An 18,639-nucleotide genomic window follows, 5' to 3' on the forward strand; every position below is an offset into this window, starting at 1 on the left:
CTCAGTTACTTTCTGCTTTGCAGCAATTCACCCATGAACATCATTTACTTTTATAAGTAAAAAAAAATAAAAATAAATTTCTGTCCCATTCATTTTCTTAAGAAAAGAGGAAAGGAGTGGCGGGGGGTGGGGGGAGCAAACCAGCCAGGAAGGGAGGCTTAGGGCTCTCAAAGGAAAGCCCTAAGCTTAGCCCTCAGCCTTACGCATGCATGGTGCAGTAAGAAGAATTCGAGGCGCACATTGTTAACAACACCTGAATAATCCCGACTAGAGTAAAAGCATCACTGCTTTAATGAAAGAGCTGGGATTCAGGTGTTGAACTTCTTCTTTATACTTTTCTAAAGAGCTTAAATTTTTACAAGGAGCATTTATTATTTTGTTAATCAGTAAAAACTAATAAATCTATTTTCGTTTTTAAAACAAAAACTAATCATAATAAACCATACTATTTAGGAAGTGGTGTGGTATCTATTTGGCTTTCTTATATAACTAGAAAAAGAAAAATACAACCAATGAAAGAAAGTAGAATACAAAGAAAGGAAGACACATAACTACAAATTCTTTTATAAAAAGAAAAGATATTTCTTGACTCAGCAGTGCCATACTCACCGTGCTACAACTAAAAACTGGTCAATCTGTCGATCTGTAAGTGGGCTATTTGGGTCCCAAACTTTAACTTCCAATTTTGACTGTTCCCTCTCATCTGATTCTCCTGTCCGAGAACAAAGGAAATGGAATGTTGTTACAAGGCACATACATACACTGTCACATAACGATTGATGACTGTGGTCACCACAGCATTAAAAATGTAAGGTCAATGTTCATGGTTTTGATACACTCTTTCAGACAGCAACGTAGAATACTCTGTAAAGTGAGCACTGGTAATAACACAACCAAACCAACCTTACGATATCTTCATCTAGTCATTAACACGTATTTCCTGAGTACTTGTATGTGTGAGGCACTAAGCCTCATGCTAACTATATGAAGACAAAAAAGAAAGTACTCCTGCCACAAGACACTTAAACTATGATAAAACTACACATAAGTAACTACGATACAAATGACAAGAAATGGATGTCATAAGAGACATACAGATATGGCTGTAAGATTCTGAAGATTAGAGAAATCATTTCAGGCTAGCTAGGGAACGATGTCATGAAGGAGGCAGCATTTCTGCTAAGAACTGAACGGTATGAATGCACTGGCAGGGGAGGACAACTTAGAGTAAGAAATGAGAACACGAACCAAGTCATGGGGCTTTAAAATGTGAGAGAGAGAAAAGTAGCTCATTTTGTCAGGAGTACATCAAGGGGAGGGAGGGAAGTTAGCTAAGAGAAGTGGGTTATAAACATATTACTGAAGATTCTGCATAGATTTTCTGAATAGATTTTATTTGGAGGTAATAAGAAGCCCTTGCCTTTTTAGCAGGGGAGTGACAAGACCAGAACCAAACTTCCCATCTCACACTTTGCAATGGTATATAATTTGCTCTACAGAGATACCTGATGAAGACAGAGACATGGTACTGACAGTGACAACAGAGAGCAAAGAGAGAAGATTTAGGAATGTCAGTGATAGACTGGATATAGTGGGTACATTTTAAGTCTTGAGAACTACATGGATGGTGTTGGCATTAACAAAAAGAAGGAAACAAACAGGAGGCAAGGGCTGAGGAAAAGACTGTGATAACTCAGGATGCTTTGTTTTAGGAATATCTAACAAGGAAATACAACCATCAGGTAAGACTCAGTGTCAAGACAAAGGACAGGGATGGAAAACAGATGTGGGAGTCAATCAGAATTTGGATTTACAGCTATGGATTTCCTATCAGGCTAAGGACTAGTTTTGGCTTTGTTTTGCTTTTGCTCACTGCATCTATAATACCAGGCAGAATGCCTTGCACTGACATACTATGAAGCTCCACATCCCCTAGTGACTGACAAACCCAGAGTATGGGCTTTTAAAAGAGTTCAATCCCTCGGGCCGGCCCAGTGGCATAGCAGTTAAGTGCGTAAGCTCTGCTTTGGCATCCTGGGTTTGGATCCCGGGCGCGCACCAATGCATTGCTTGTCACACAATGCTGTGGCGGCGTCCCATATAAAGTGGAGGAAGATGGGCACAGATGTTTGCTCAGGGCCAATCTTCGTCGGCAAAAAAAAAAAAAAAAAAAAGAGGAGGATCGGCATAGGATGTTAGCTCAGGGCTGATCTTCCTCACACACACACAAAAAAGTGTTCAATACTAGAAAAGCAGCAGGCGGGTATCAATGGCTCAAATGGAGAAAGGGGAACGGCAGAACCAGCCATTCTACCTGCAGTCTCCTAAGTCAGCCACTGCTGTTAGGTAGGGGGCTTGCTCATTCTGCCCTTTGTTCAAAGGCAGGTAACCAGCCACCCCCAACATAAAGAAGCACAAGCAGAGACGAGCGTATACTGGGCCAAATAGACCTAAAGCGTTTGAAAGGATTTCATTTTTCATTGTTTTGTTTACAATTCTCAGCATGCTGAGCCAAGACGTTCAACACTAGGTTCACAGTTAAAACTCGAAAAATTTGCAAACTGATTAACTTGAGAAAGGAGAAGGACACAATTACACTTCCCTATATCTTCAAAGAATACATTTTAAGTAAGATAAATAGTAACGGTAAAAAAGCAAACAGTAATGGTAAAAATAAATCAACATTTAAAATCTATATATTTAAATAACATAAGATGAAATGATGATGCTATTCAGTATTAAGACCCTCTGTTATATACTCCAGAATGGAAGGGTAAAACTGATACTTTTCAAATTCTAGTAAAATGGATACACTTCAATCTCATCCATACATTCTGCAACATAACAGCAGAAAGAGAATTCAGTATAAGAATTCTAAAATAAATTTGCTGCAAACAATAGTAAAACACTTCTGGATACATTTATTCTAACACTTAAAATAGACAATACCATGGGATGAGAACAAAAAGCAACAAAAACAAAAAGAATAAATATAAAATGTTCTATATCAAACAGCTGCTCTAAACTAAATGAGAATTCTCCATCTTGGATTCACCAGGTAACTACATTTACATCACTGTTTGATCACTTCTTCACAGTGGAAAATCTTTTAAGAAGTTCTTGAATAAACTTATTTAGAATCTGCACAACTAAATTCTCAGCTAAGTTAGCAGTAATCTTTGGAATGGTCTTGGTAACTGTGGTAGTACCAGGGACTGGACCAAGATTAATCCCATGCTCTGGTCATGTTCATTCCAGTCATTGCAATAATCTCACTTCCCTCCTCCATTTATGATAACCTGGACAATTCCAATCTGCTCAAGTCCCACATCATCAAATAACCCAGCCCATGAAGATCTGGCCAATGTCTGATTTCCTATAAAATGTATTTACCAACTAACTGCATGATTGTATATAGCATCCTATTTTTGCTTCAAAAGTTCTTCTTCATAATTTTGAAGAAATGTAGATTCAGCAATGATTTCAAATGTGTTAGCCTTAACCCTCCAGCTATACTTTAAAATATCTAGAAAATACGACAAAGTACTTCTTCAGTATATCCCCTAAGAGTACATGTTGTTCAGAGACTCTGAAGAACTAATGCTGTATGAAGCTGTCATCCCATAGGCCCTTTCCTAGACAACTGGAAATATTCTTTCTTCTAAATACAATTAATTTTCTTTGCACCAACCATCAGAGTACTGTATTTTTTATGTTACAGTTAATTCAGAAACACACAAAGATGCCATTTATCACCATTTTTTGTTTAATACTGTTCTGGCTACTGTATTAAGTTATGAATCAAAGAAATAAGAAGTTACTAGAAACGCACAACAAAAGACAAATATAAAAAACTCATGGTATTCCAAAGAAAATACAATGTAAAAAACTTACATTCATTGTGGCAACAAAAATATAAAACACTTAAGAAATAAAATTAGAAGTATGTTTATAGGGCCTGCCCTGTGGCTTGGTGGTTAAGTGCGCGTGCTGCGATGCTGGTGGCCCGGGTTCGGATCCCGGGTGCGCATCGAGGCACCACTTCTCCGTCCATCCTGAGACCGAGTCCCACATACAGCAACTAGAAGGATGTGCAGCTATGACATACAACTATCTACTGGGGCTTTGGGGGGAAAAAATAAAATAAATAAAATCTTTAAAAAAAAAAAGAAGTATGTTTATAAAAAGAAATGATAAAATTTTAAGATAAGATGACGAGTATAAATAAAGAGTAAAGAACATTTAAAATCTTAAGGATATAATTTTTGTACAAGTAACTTTGGTTAAATTTAACAAATTTTAATCTTGGAAGCCAATAAAATGATTCAAATATTAATCTCTACAAACCAAATAATATTATTACGAAAATAATAATAAGAGAAAGGATTAACTAAACTGGATAGGATTATAATATACAGCAATAGTAATCAAACAATGTTATACTGGCACAAAAATAAACAATCAAAAGTGCAAAAATAGACTAGATCATATAATAACTTACATTTGAAAATTTAAGAATTATTATAATTATGTAAATATTAGCTAACATTTATTTAGTGCTTACTATGGCCCAAGAACCCTTTACAGCAGAGTTTTTCAACTTCAGCACTATTGACACTTTGGGCTGAATAACTCTTTGCTGTGGAGGGGGCTGTCCTGTGCATTAAAGGATATTCAGCAGCATCCCTCGTCTCTAATCAATACATGCCAGTAGCATCTCTCCCTCCCCACCCCCCACCAACCACTCCCTCCACCAATTATGAGATGCGAAATTGTCAATAGACATTGTCTAATGTCTCCTGTGGAACAAAACTGCCCCAGGCTGTTGACTGCACTGTAGATGCAGTCAACACCTACTTACACTTTAATTGTTAACAGGCTGGTGTTTTTAAGTTTGTTAACATCCACCACATTGTTGAAAAGCATATTCTGCAAAATTACACACTAAAAATAATAGGGTTTATGGAAAATTAGGTCAAAACTTTGAAAACCTACAGAACTTGATTATGCAGAGCACCCCCAAAAAAGTAATAATCATAATAAAAAGACCAGCACAGTTAAATCTCCACTGACATGCACCAAGCACAAAGGTCAGTTGATCCTTCAACTCCTTAAACCCCGGACTCATGCTTCCTCCACTGAGATATAGGTCATTGTGTACAGTTTCAACAAAAATAAAAATAAAACCCAGGGTGCAGGTTTTTTTAAACACTGGGGGGAGTACCTTCATAGCCCCTTCAATCTGTAACTCTAAACTTCCCCATATAGTTTTAACATAGTGGAAAGTGCCACAGATTTTGAAGCCACTATCTGCAACTAGAGGAAGGCACTTCTGTAGAATTTCTAGCTTTTTTCTCTGTAACTCTTTTATCTGTGAGAATGCTTGCTTCCCTGATTGCTGGGAAAAGTCTCATATGAATTGACCCAACTTCACACTATACTGACATTTTCCTATTTACTAAATGCATATGAGCTAATTCAAGTTTAAAAAGCAAGTATTGTGGCAGAAGAGACTACACTAATTTAATTCTTTAACTCTCAAAGATAGAGACCTCCTGAAATTTCCAAACACTGACAAGAGTTATTGAATTAGCAGCAGTACACAGTGGCAGCCAGGCGAGAAGCAACTATAATAGCTAACAAGTGTCGGCACCGTGCTAACAAATGCTTTACAAGAATTACTTCATTTGATCATCACAACACTATGATATATGTACACACATTATTATTATTCCCTTTTTAAAGAGGAAGAAATGGGAACTTAGAGGGGTTAAACAGTTTTCCCAAGGTTACTCAGCTAAAACATAGTACTGCCAGGTTTTACTCAAACCTGTGAATCCAGAGTCATTTTAGTTTAATAATTTAATCTTACTTGTAATACGTTTTAACAGTTACAAATTTTAATTTAGTATGTAAATCAATTTCCTCCTTAAAATTTCACTATCATAAGACAGTGAATTATTAGTTCAAAACTTCCCACGTTATATCTTTTAATATGGAAAATTCTCAAGGTGGTTTATTCAAACTCAATAAAAGATTTAAAATCTCGAAGAAACCTTTACCTTCCTTTTGCAAACTACATACTCATCTTTCTAGATCTCAAGAGTTTGTTAGATGGCGGGTAGCCATAAATGAATTAAAAAATTCTCAAGTCACAAAAATATTTATGCACTAGCAAGACAAATGCCACAATGATGTCTTGGAATCCATCAAGACACGTTCACAAAGAAAGCAAGCCTCTAATATATTCTGGCATGGTGCTGATGCTGCCACTACTCAGGATATTAACTCAAATTCTACATCCCATGCCAATGCAAACTGGAATCTGGCCACTGGTCCAAATATACCCACCCAAGAGTATGAAAAGGGTTAGTCAGCACAGACTGCAGCAAGTCAAGTCCTAAATATCTGTTCTTGAATATGTTTTCTACTATTTAATTTTCCTGCCAACAGGTACTGGCTATGTATGGAAGTTTCTGTGATGGCAATGTCTGTGTTGTTCAAGTGTGGCTGAACTGGTGGTATACCTATTTGCCACCCAATACCCTCTCTCCTGAAAATATATTAGTCATGCATTGCTTAAGGATGGGAATATGTTCTGAGAAATGTGTTGTTAGGCAGTTTCATCGTTGTGCAAACATCTTAGAGTGTACTTACACAAACCTAGATGGTATAGCCTACTACACACCTAGGCTATATGGTACTAATCTTATGGGACCACCGCCGTACACGGAGTCCATCATTGACTGAAACATCATTATGCAGCACATGGCTATAATTAGAAAAAAGAAGGGGGTTCTTTAAATCTTGCATCTAATTGGTTGCCTGATTACAAGTGAAAAGAAACATTTTGGATATGATAAACGCTTTTGCCTGAAATAAGAGTCCACAGTGACTCCTTAGGATGAAAAATATGGTATTTCTCTTTGTTAAAGCTGAATACTTACAAATAAAGCTAACAAACTATAAACTTAAAAATGAACTTAACAAGAAACATATAAAATCTATATTAAAAAAAAAAAACTCCCACGAGACCTAAAAGTAGCCTTCAATAAAGGGAAAGACATCCCTTGTTTCTGGTTAAGATGTTTCAAAATCATCAAAATGTCTATTCTCCCTAAGTCAACCTAAAAATTGACTGCAACCCCAATAAAAACAGGAAGGAAGAGTTTTTTTTCTGGTGTTAGTCACGCTGATACTAAAATTCATTTGGAAAAACAAGAGGAGAACTAGCCTCACCAGATATTAACACATACTACATAGCATCTATAATTAAAACAGTGAGGTACTAGAGCATGAAGAGACAAACAGACCAGTGGAACAGAACAGAACCCTGCTTCTACAGACCCACATACTACCCAATATTATAAAACAATCACCTCCTAAAGTATTATATAATATTAATATAATTTCAATCAGAATCCTAATGAAATCTGGAAGAGAAGAAATTGACAAATTGATGATAAACTTCAACAGTAAGAAAAAAAAAATCTATGAGATGAGACCCCTCCAACCAAGAAATTTTTTTTTTTTTGGTGAGGAAGATCAGCCCTGAGCTAACATCCGTGCTAATCCTCCTCTTTTTTTGCTGAGGAAGACCAGCTCTGAGCTAACATCTATTGGCAATCCTCCTCCTTTTTTTTTCCCCCAAAGCCCCAGTAGATAGTTGTACGTCATAGTTGCACATCCTTCTAGTTGCTGTACGTGGGACGTGGCCTCAGCATGGCTGGAGAAGCGGTGCGTCAGTGCGCGCCCGGGATCCGAACCCGGGCCACCAATAGCGGAGCGCGTGCACTTCACTGCTAAGCCATGGGTCTGGCCCCCAAGAAATTTTAAAAAACACCAAGGGAAAACTTGCCTACCATAAAATATATAATAAGAAACAGATAAAATAAACCTGGATCTATCACACAGTGGAAGACTGCGCAGATTATAATTTCATGGATCTCTATATAATATTTATGTAACAAACAGTTTGGGAGAACATGTTAAATTAATAAGATTGGTTAGTGATGGGTAAGAAGGGATGACCTGAGGGACTATTACCTTTTGTTTCCAGTATAACTGCATTATCTACCACAATTCTTTGTATTTGTAATAAAATCATTTTAAGATTTAAAAAATGGGAAGAAGCAAAGAGAACACAGTGGAGCCCTTTTGTTATACTATGTCACAAAGGGACTTCATCATAAGCACTTCTAACTGTGCGAAGTTTATCTGGGGATTTTGACTGCGTAGTGAAGAGACAGAATTCTAACAGGTGTGGAATACTGAACAGCAGCCTTCAACTTGTAATTCTCTGAATCCTGAGGTTCACTAGGGTACCTCAAGAGACTCAGTGGGGCCTTCACCTCTACCTCACCCACAACAATTTGACTTTTCTTATTTTATTCAAGGTCATGTTGTGTAATATTTCATTTAAAGAAAGGGTTCTATTGCCTGAATAAAGTTTGTAAACCACTCACCCAGAGGACAACCAGGAGAAACACTATGTTAAAGGCAATTACTTGTTTTTTTTTTTTTTTTTTTTAAAGATTTTTTATTTATTTATTTTTCCCCCAAAGCCCCAGCAGATAGTTGTCTGTCATAGCTGTACATCCTTCCAGTTGCTGTATGTGGGACGCGGCCCCAGCATGGCCAGAGGAGCGGTGCGTCAGTGCGCACCCGGGATCCGAACCCGGGCCGCCGGCAGCACAGTGCGCGCACTTAACCGCCAAGCCACGGGGCCGACCCTAAAGGCAATTACTTGTTAATGAACCATAAGATCTATCATATTAATGAGTATTTTGTCATATTTTTCTATATACAAAGAATGCCTTTGTCAGATAACTGGCATAACTCCCCAAATGTCAGAAGCTGTTAAGAATCATTCCTTTTACCTAGAAGAATCTCCAGTCCATTTTGAGAAGGACTGTAGAATAAATTATTGCATTTTATGTGTTATTTTGTTTCCTAAAATAATTTTTTAAAATTCTAAGCTAGGTAAATATGTTTTCCAAATTACATCATTCTAACTAGAACTAGGCCTTTGTTTTTCAGGGGCATACACTATATTTCAATAGTTTTTCAGATAAATGGGAACTCATGAGATTCCACGATCTGATTTTTCTGCCCGCTGTTACTTGAAAGACCCCAACTTCATTACTTGGTTCAGCATTTACCTTTCCATGAGCAATACATAAAAATTTCTAGGCTTTCTATACTCCTAGGCTTATGCTCAGGCTCAAAGGAGAACTACACAATCAATAGCTCAGGCAGCACAAAATTTTAGAAGTCAAATAATACAAACAGCATAAAAGATTACATGAACAACAGGTCTGTACAGTTCGAAGAAGGGAGAGATCAGAGCTCAGGGAGGAGTTAACAAAAGGATGCTGGGTACCTGTGCACACATGAGCACTAGGGACGCTCCTGGCATTTGGCCTGGGCACAGACGGACTTGAACTAGCTTACTGGGAGCATACACATTTGTCACAGAACTGTATACTAAAAGGGTGAAATGTACTACATATAAATTATACCTTAATTAAAACAAGGAAAAAACTCACCTGTAAATGACTACCTGGAAGACAATCTGGCATTCTGTATAAAATTTCAAACACACATGCCCTTATGACTTAGCAATTCCACTTTTAGGAACATATTTCCCAGTTATATTCAGAGAACAAAATTATTCATTATACTCATTGCAGCACTATTTGTAAAATTTAAAAATTAAGTGTTTTTTTAAAATAAAATAATAAATATTTAGGGAACACTTAGCTATAGTGATATAACTCTAACATCAAACATTAAGGACTATAAACATCCAAAATTATTTCTGGAAAACAAGTTGATTTACACAGATCAGAATACCAATAAATACAATCTCTCAGCCTATAATAAACTGATTCACTACTCACAATATATTAAAAAAAAACCTTCCAAATACAGTTGAGTATAGACACAGCATTCTGTTTTCCAAGCTTAATCATTACTGACTGATCTTTCCTGGTACCTTAAGTTCACGAAAATGCAGAAGTCTGGCATTATTCATAGTCACCCCACCCACCCACCACTGACACCAATGTGTACTATGGTTCACACACTCAACCCTGAGTATCTGTTAATTTAACTTTTCTGGATACATTTTCTCGAAGTAAGGCAATGTAAAGAAAGAGAACCTATGAAAGAACTTATTCATATGTTTTAATAATCAGAGGGCAGAAACGAAAGTAGAGGCCTTTCTGTGATTAATGCAAATTATAAAGGCCCTAAAGGAAAAGACTAATAAATTCCAAACCTCTGTATGACAAAAAATAAATAAAATATATTTAAATTTAAAATCATTATTAGGGGCCAGCCCAGTGGCATAGTGGTTAAGTTTGCATGCTCCACTTTGATGGCCTGGGGTTTGTGGGTTTGGATTCCAGGCATGGACCTACATATGGCTCATCAAGCTATGCTGCGGTGGTGTCCCATATACAAAATGGAGGAAGACTGGCACAGATGTTAGCTCAGCGACAATCTTCCTCAAGCAAAAAGAGGAAGATTGGCAACAGATGTTAGCTCAGGGCCAATCTTCCTTGCCAAAAAAGAAAAAGAAAAAAATCATTATTAAAATTTTTAAAAATCAAATAATAAAGTGGGGGGGATATCTGCAATATTTGTAGACAAAAGGCAAACACTCCACTCTTTGTTTACTTTTAATGCTCAAAGAACTCTTGCCAAAACATAAAAAGATAAATAACCAAGCAGAAAATGCACAAGAAATTTACAAAAGAGCTAAAGATAACTAAGGCAAGAATAATCTCAACTTTAAAAAAAAAAAAAAGACAATGAGATAGCAAAATGTAAAAAAAAAAAGGAGGGGAGGGGAAAAAAATCCCTAATAATCAGTGTTGGTGAAGGTATCTGGGTCTTTCATACATAAATTAATAGAGCCTTTTTGAAAGGCAAAGGAGCATTTTCAATATCTAAAATATATGCACCATTTCACTGCCAAGCCAAGAAGTTATGCTCAAAAAATACTTACACAGCATAAATATACATATAGATTTTCTAGCAGCATCATTTGTAATATCAAAAAATGTAACCCCCCAGAAGTCTATCAACAGGAGACTGAAAAAGGAAATTATGGTATATCCATGCAAACGTTAAGAATTATAAAGTCACTAAAAAGACAGAAAGTCATTCTACTCATAGGGAAAGATGCTCAAGATACACTGAAACTGAAAGATCCACTTAACCGAAAGAAGCAGCTGAAGAATAACACGTGCAACTTGTCACTGCACAGGGACCATTCCTGGATGGATTATAAACCAAAGTGCCAACAAAACAGACACACCCTAAACGATCACAGCAATTAAATATGGGTTTGGAATGAAGGAAAGGGGATAGCATTCATTTCCCACATTATACATTTCCTTATTTTGAGTTTTATTTTATTATTTTTTGTTTAGTGGAGGAAGATTTGCCCTGAGCTAACACCTGTTGCCAATCTTCCTTTTTTTTTTTTGCTTGAGGAAGATTAGCCCTGAGCTAGCATCTGTACCAATCTTCCTCTATTTGGTATGTGGGTCACCACCTCAGCATGGCTGAGAAGTGGTGTACATCCTCACCCAGGATCCGAACCCGCAAACCCGGGCCACCAAAGCAGAGCACGCCGAACTTTAACCACTATGCCACGGGGCCAGCCCCGAGTTTTATTTTTTAATGGTAAGAATGTTCTACTTTTGAAATCAGAAAATAAAGGTTTTGAGTGTACAGTTAGGAGAAAGAAAAACCACATCTCACTAGGTAAATGTTTTTAAAATGAAAAGCTCTGAATCTCTCTGGTACATAAACTACTCAGATCAGCCAAAATCCCCACCAAAATGTAACTGTTCAGTAGATTCCGTGGCCACCTCAGATAGATGACTTAAGGGCATTCAGGATCTGTAAGCATCAGCATGTCACATTAAAATACAAGTTCAACAACTCTAACGTTCTTAAAGTTGTATTTAAAAGAAAAAGACAGCCAGAAAACTCATAAAAACGTGAAACCAAAAATGAGTAATTTATCAAATACATTATTTTCCATTGCTATTTGTTGTATTTCTAAAATTGGAAGAACTCATAACTTTTAAACTTTAGCCTATAAGTTGTTTCTCTCATATGAGGAAAAAAATATTTGAGTTTTAAGATATATTTGTTTTCATAGGACTTGAGACCCAAAGAAAAACATACCTTCTAAAAGCATTTCTGGAATGTCTGCCTGATATCTAGGTCCCACTCTGATTTCACCTTTGTCAGCTAATAGTGTTTTCACCGAGGGGTCATAGACCAATGAGTAGAAAAAGGTATCCTGAAAAAAAAATGACAGAAAATATCTAGGTACACTTAATTCTTTCTATTTTTTATAAAGCAATAAATCCAATGTCACAATAATGAAACCATAAAACTTTAGAGTGTATAAAATGTCATTTTGGTGAATAAATTCATAAATCTTTAAGGAGAACAGGATGTTATTATCATCATGTAAAAAACAATATAAAATTAAATCAATCCAAAACAAATAGCTTAGAATAAAGGTATATTATAAAGTTTTGTTATGATTTGTTTTAGTCTAAAAGAAAACCATTTAACTGCTCTAAAACAGGGTTTTGAAAAGCTAGCAAAGTTAAGCCATAAGTCAAAGGTAAGACACCTGAAATCAAGTGATCATTTAAACTTCTATAGCCCACACCAAAGTAAGAAGGCCTTCAGAGACACCAGGCACTCTTACTTCTGGAGTGTCCATCCCACATTTTTTTTTCCTTTTTTTTCTGGTGAGGAAGATCAGCCCTGAGCCAACATCCCTTGCCAATCCTCCTCTTTTTGCTGAGGAAGATTAGCCCTGAGCTAACATCCATGCCCATCTTCTTATATTTCGTATACGGGATGCTGCCACAGCATGGCCTGAGAAGCAGTGCGTAGGTCCACGCCTGGGACTCAAACTTGCGAACCCCAGGCTGCTGAAGCAGAGCGCATGAACCCAACCACTATGCCACCAGGCCAGCCCCTATCCCACATTTTATCAAACTATTAAAATGCACACACATCTCACATTAAATAAACTATAAAAGAGCTGAGCTTACACACAGTTTACTAATTAAAATGTCACACTGTATACATTTAAACATCTATTAATTATAATTCTGCAGTTCTCCTTTAAATTCTGAAGCATTCATACGTATATATAGATAGGTATATAAACGTAACTATACATCCACCAGCAGCAGCACACCCACCTAACTTTCCATGGTCCCTTAAAACACAAAAAGGTGCTAGTTACTGAGCCTATGGATAAAATGACCTGGCCACCACGCCTTTGCTGAATTCTGCATAACCACTGGAGGTCATCTGAACCCATAAAGTCTTGTCCCTGCTTCCCGCTATGATTCTGAAGATCATCGACTGCATAACTCTCTGTATTATATCCTGGAAGGGCCTAATTCTACCATAGACACTTTACTACGACCCAGCTAAGCAAGCTGCAAATAAGAGATAATCTGTCAGATTGTAAAGCTTTCTCCTTTCAGGGTCTTACAGACTGTGATAAAGGGAAAGGAGAAAACCAGACATCCAATGAGAAATTCTGTGCTGTTTTAATCACGGGTCACTGTTAGGAGAAAGGATTAAACAGTAAAATGGTTAAAAAGTCACACCAACATATGTAACAATTTATGTATTTTAAAAAATGCTACTTAAGGAAAAGAAGAAATCTGCAGAATATAAAAACCAACTTGCTTAATAAGCTAATGGGGGGGTAATCAGTACGTAATCAGAGTTGTTTATTTGTTTTATAAGTCAGGAACAACAAAGAATGTTACTAGATAACTAAAGCTATTGCCACTGGCTCACCATCAGCTGTAAAAGTAGAGATACTTCAGGTCACTTTTATTCTGTAAAATATGTTAGCATAGTACTCCATGAAAACAAGATTTTGACATACTTTACAGTAAAATGAAATGAAATTATTATTTAGGGCCACATAAGTTGCTTAGACTTTTTAGATTTATATGTACTGATTTGGGAAAATATTCAAAATGTGTTTAGTGAAAACAGGAAAAAAGGAAAAAAGAATTCTAAGAGTTGTTTAGATAATCAGCCAATTTCAAGAACACTGTAAAAAGTGATTAGAAAGTTGCCCTTTGAGTTACCATCTTCAAATATGCCAATCTCAATATAGTTTTTTTTTGATGAGGAAGATGGGCCCTGAGGTAACATCCGTTGCCAATCTTCCTCTTTTTGCCGAGGAAGATTAGCCCTGAGCTAACATCTGTGCCCATCTTTCTCCATTTTGTATACAGGACGCCACCACAGCATAGCCTGATGAGCAAGCAGTGCAGAGGTCCGCCCCCCGGGATCAGAACCTGTGAACGCCGGGCCACTGCAGCAGAGCGCACAAACTCAACCACTATGCCACAGGGCCAGCCCCTCAATATTTTAATAAGACTAAAAAACAGATTTTCTCAAGGATGGTCTTCTAATAGAGAAAGTAGCAAATCTAAGTCACAAAAAAAGTGTTTTTCAAATTAAATAATATAATGTAAGCAGTTTTACTTTTCCTAAACTGCTTCCTCTGCCAAAAAAAAAAGTGTTTCCTTAAATACAGTGCCAGAGGTCAGTTCCTATCCCAAAGACTGATAGAGCACTAAGTAGCTAAAAATCAAGTGGATAGGAAAAAAATCCTAAAGACCTTTGCAAATTTTCATTTACTATAGTCCTTAGCATATACAAATTGCTAACAACAAATTAGAAGGCAAAAAATAACACTTTTTAAAAAAAATTCCCCTCTCTTAAGAGCCAAATACACCAATAAGATACACTGAAATACGCTGAGTGTTTCCTCTTGTGATTTCTGCTTCTGTGAACTAATGCTAATTTCTGAGCATTATCATTACCCTTATTATTATCCATCATTCTGTTGGACAGACTGACAACAAACCCTACTACCTTCTTTTCTAAATTTCACAAACGTAAGTTATAAAAGTATTAACCTTTTTTCAGCCTTAAACACTTATTTCTTTATTAGACTTTCTAATGTATAGCAGTTCCGCGTGTTTGTATCTATCTTTTCAATTATGTTTTCTTTATTTGAGATACGAGGACACTTGTGAGTATGATAAATTTTTTTTAAAAGGAAGAATGTCCCTTTAATTCTTTAAAAAATATACACATACATGAAATAAAAGTTTTGGGGAGGAAAAAAACACCATGAAACTACAAAGGTTAAATACCGAAACATCATCAACAGTAAAACATTTTTCCCATAACACAAATGCTAAGTCACATAAAACTGTGCATAACGTGGAATATTCTGTTTACAAGAATTTCCTCCCTTCAATGAAGCACATGCTCTAATTCAACTTGTTAAAAAATGTTAAAAATGTTTCTTGTTGAAGTTTACCGAAAGAAATATTTTTAGTTGACAAAGTTTATTAGGATGCCAGGAAAGAAAGCAGACCACCAACGGTAAAATCTCATCTGTAAAAGAGACTAAAAGAAAAGCCATTTATTTAAAAAACAACAAAAACAAAAAAAAGAGGAGGAGGACGAAGTACACTAAAGTCACTTAGTTCATAAAACAAAAAATATTTCTTCTACTACCCACTAAATCACATGCTACACTTTATAAAGCTTTTCATTACCAACTGAAAAAAGAGAGACAGACAGACAGACACAGGAGTTTTTGCCAACTCTTATTTCAGTTAACCAGGAAAATAAAGTTACCCAAATGCATTCTAGTCATTATATTTTTACTATAATACTGCTATCATGGTGCAATAATTTGGTACAGGAAGAAATAAATTCAAAGGTATGGGCTTCATGTGAAATAAAGGGGAAAAAGCACAAAACAAGTATAATTGTGAATTACCTCTTTATCAAGATATGACAATACTGACTCTGTCTCATTCAGAAGGGCAACACTGCACTTTCCCCTGTTGAAAGAAGGAAAAAGAAAATAAACGTAAGAAAAGCCACCTCATCTTCACAGTTACACAAAGTTAGGAATATTCAAAATGTAAAGTTGGTATTATGAAACTAGATAGCAGTTAGGAATGTATATATATAAGTATATATTTAGATTCACTTTACAATCCAGGTGTTGCAAAACCTAAAAAATAAGCTGTCTTTGCAGACATTTATTGAAAGGCTAATCTGTGGAAGAAACTGTGTTAGGCAGTAAATCCTTATAAAACACTTTATAGGTTACTTCCTAATTATTCAAGGAAAAAAACCTTCAGATTAAGAGCCAGTTTCTGAATATAGAGAGTTATATGAGGTAATTTTATACAATAGATCTTCAGACAATGACATCACCATGCAAACCGGTGCCTAAAATAATCTTCAGATTTTTTAAGTAACCACTGCATATGAGAACCTAAAAATAATTCACATTCATATCAGGATTAACTAGTTTACCTTTATTGAAATTCCTCTAAAGACTAGTTAAAATTTAAACACAAGAAACTTCTATAGCGCAAGGGGCAAAATAAAGATCTACAGATTCACAGACCTGGAAGTCTGATGGCATTTACCTTTGATCATAACCCTGAGTGTGAGTTTGGAAATGAATATCTATTGAAAAAAAAGGCTTGTCTAGACCTGAGAAAAATAAAGGTTATCCAGCTAGAGACATTTATTACAAGCACTTTTTAAAAAAATTATCCTACCCAACTTGAAAAACTCAGTATAGCTACAAATTTAACAGGAGAATTCTGATAGACTATTCAAGTTATAGATATTGGTCAGGGCTCACAAAATATTTTTTTAATGCCATAATGTCATTTGATTTTCTAAACAAAAATCACTACTTGCTCCCCAGAAAATAAGAAGGGAAAACAAATACATCACATTTATATTAAATAGGAAGCTAGAAGAGCTTACTGTTGGATTTTCAGAGTGAAATACAATTCAAAGGGAAAAATTAACAAAAGCAAAATAAAACAGCAAAAGTAAATGCTAAATCAAAAATAACAGTTTTCTAAACATTTTGCAACTGTATAGTCTTTAAATTAAAAAAAAATTCCTGTCATAAAAACATCTTTTTCTGATTATTATCTTAGGTTAATATCTGAGATTTCTCTGAGAGCATGTGGTATTTCCATATTATCCTGTCAAATCTCTAATTTGGTTACCGAAAGTTATAAAGGTTTCCTGTTTTTCTAATATATTTTATTCACGCATATTACTGAAGGAGAAAAATTAACCTTATTACTTCAGTGCACATAACAACATCCAAGGTCAACAACTGCCTGACGTGCTCTTACAAAAGACAGAATAATGAGCAAGGAAATTGCTCTATTGCTGTTGACTCATCTACAGCTGCCATAAAAGAACCTCTGTGACGTGTGAATACGTGCTCACACATGCAGCATGCTTAAGTAATAAACGAGGTTTCCAAAAATAGTTTTCATCTACTTTTTTTTTTGCCTCAGTAACAGCTGACAAAGCAGTATTTCTAACATTTAATACTTAATCACCTAGAAGAACTAAAATCTTTTTTTTAAAGTTCTCTAGTGTCAGGGTTTCTTTTTTTTAATGAGGAAAAGCAAAAGCTGCTGAATATTATTCTAATAGATACCACTTCCTTTTTAAAAAAATTTATTTTATTGAGGTCATATTGGTTTATAACATTGTGTAATTTGAGGTATACATTATTATACATCAGTTTCCGTATAGACTGCATCTTGCTCACCCCCAATAGTCTAGTTTTTATCCATCACCACACATACGTGCCCCTTTACCCCTTTTGTCCTCCCCCCCACATCCTTCCCCTCTAATAGATACCACTTTCTTTATAGTCACTTGAATTTTAAGGGGTAACACTAAAAATTCATACAAACAATATAGCATAAAGTCTGCTCCACAGTGTCTGAAATGACAAAAGAATTTAAACTGAATCGTCAAACCATTATTTTCATAACTATATCAGGAAATAAGGAAACATTAGATATACTGTTTTAGAGGCACAACATGATTACAAAATCAATAGAAGGATACCCCAACCAATCTAAAATATAAATTTTGGGGGACTGTAGCTTTTATGTAAAGAAAAAAGAATAACAGGTGATTTTAGTTTTTAATTTTTCTTTTAATGTAGCTATATTGTACTTTTTACCAAATTAAAAATGAAAATCTAACACTTAAATTTTCATGTACATATATTAACAGCTAAGAGGTTGAATCAGAATTATTTTATGAAGTAAATATGAATATGTAATTAACACATGTACTACCACGCCAAGAGCTGTTGATAAAAGTAGTTTGGAAAGAGATTTCAAGTGTTTGCTTCCTTTATGCCAAACAAATCTTGGCTCATAAATAAAAACATGATAAATTTTAAGCAAACTGCAAACTAAAGGAACTATTATCAAATTCTGAATATAGATAACCCAATGGATTTACCCTGAACCTCAAGCAATGAACCTAACTGTGTCTCTTCCACAACACTTTAATCCTTAAGGAATAATGATACCTCTACATAACAATATAAAACATACCGAGGACCATAACACAAAGAAAGATTACTTCAGGCCCATATACTCATTCATACTGCTTTTCTTCAGGGAACCACAGAAGAGCATGGAATTTCTATAGAAATAACATATTTTCCCACAGATCATTCAAGGA

At 35.6% G+C, this 18,639-nt stretch overlaps 1 protein-coding gene across 5 annotated transcripts in view; it reads right to left on the minus strand.

The window, feature by feature from the left end:
* Nucleotides 1–18,639, minus strand: part of MTA3 (metastasis associated 1 family member 3) — a 144,277-nt gene that overhangs the window by 61,469 nt on the left and 64,169 nt on the right. For all 5 annotated transcript variants that reach the window (XM_087436841.1, XM_087436839.1, XM_014792324.2 and 2 more), the window contains exons 5-7: nt 15,881–15,944; nt 12,208–12,325; nt 610–712 (exon numbers count right to left, since the gene is read on the minus strand). In XM_087436841.1, the coding sequence (XP_087292967.1) occupies nt 610–712; nt 12,208–12,325; nt 15,881–15,944 (285 nt within the window). The remainder of the gene's footprint in view (nt 1–609; nt 713–12,207; nt 12,326–15,880; nt 15,945–18,639) is intronic.

This window comes from Ceratotherium simum, chromosome 11 (genome assembly GCF_057802395.1).
Source record: "Ceratotherium simum simum isolate JZ-2026a chromosome 11, ASM5780239v1, whole genome shotgun sequence".
NCBI classification, from domain to species: domain Eukaryota; kingdom Metazoa; phylum Chordata; class Mammalia; order Perissodactyla; family Rhinocerotidae; genus Ceratotherium; species Ceratotherium simum.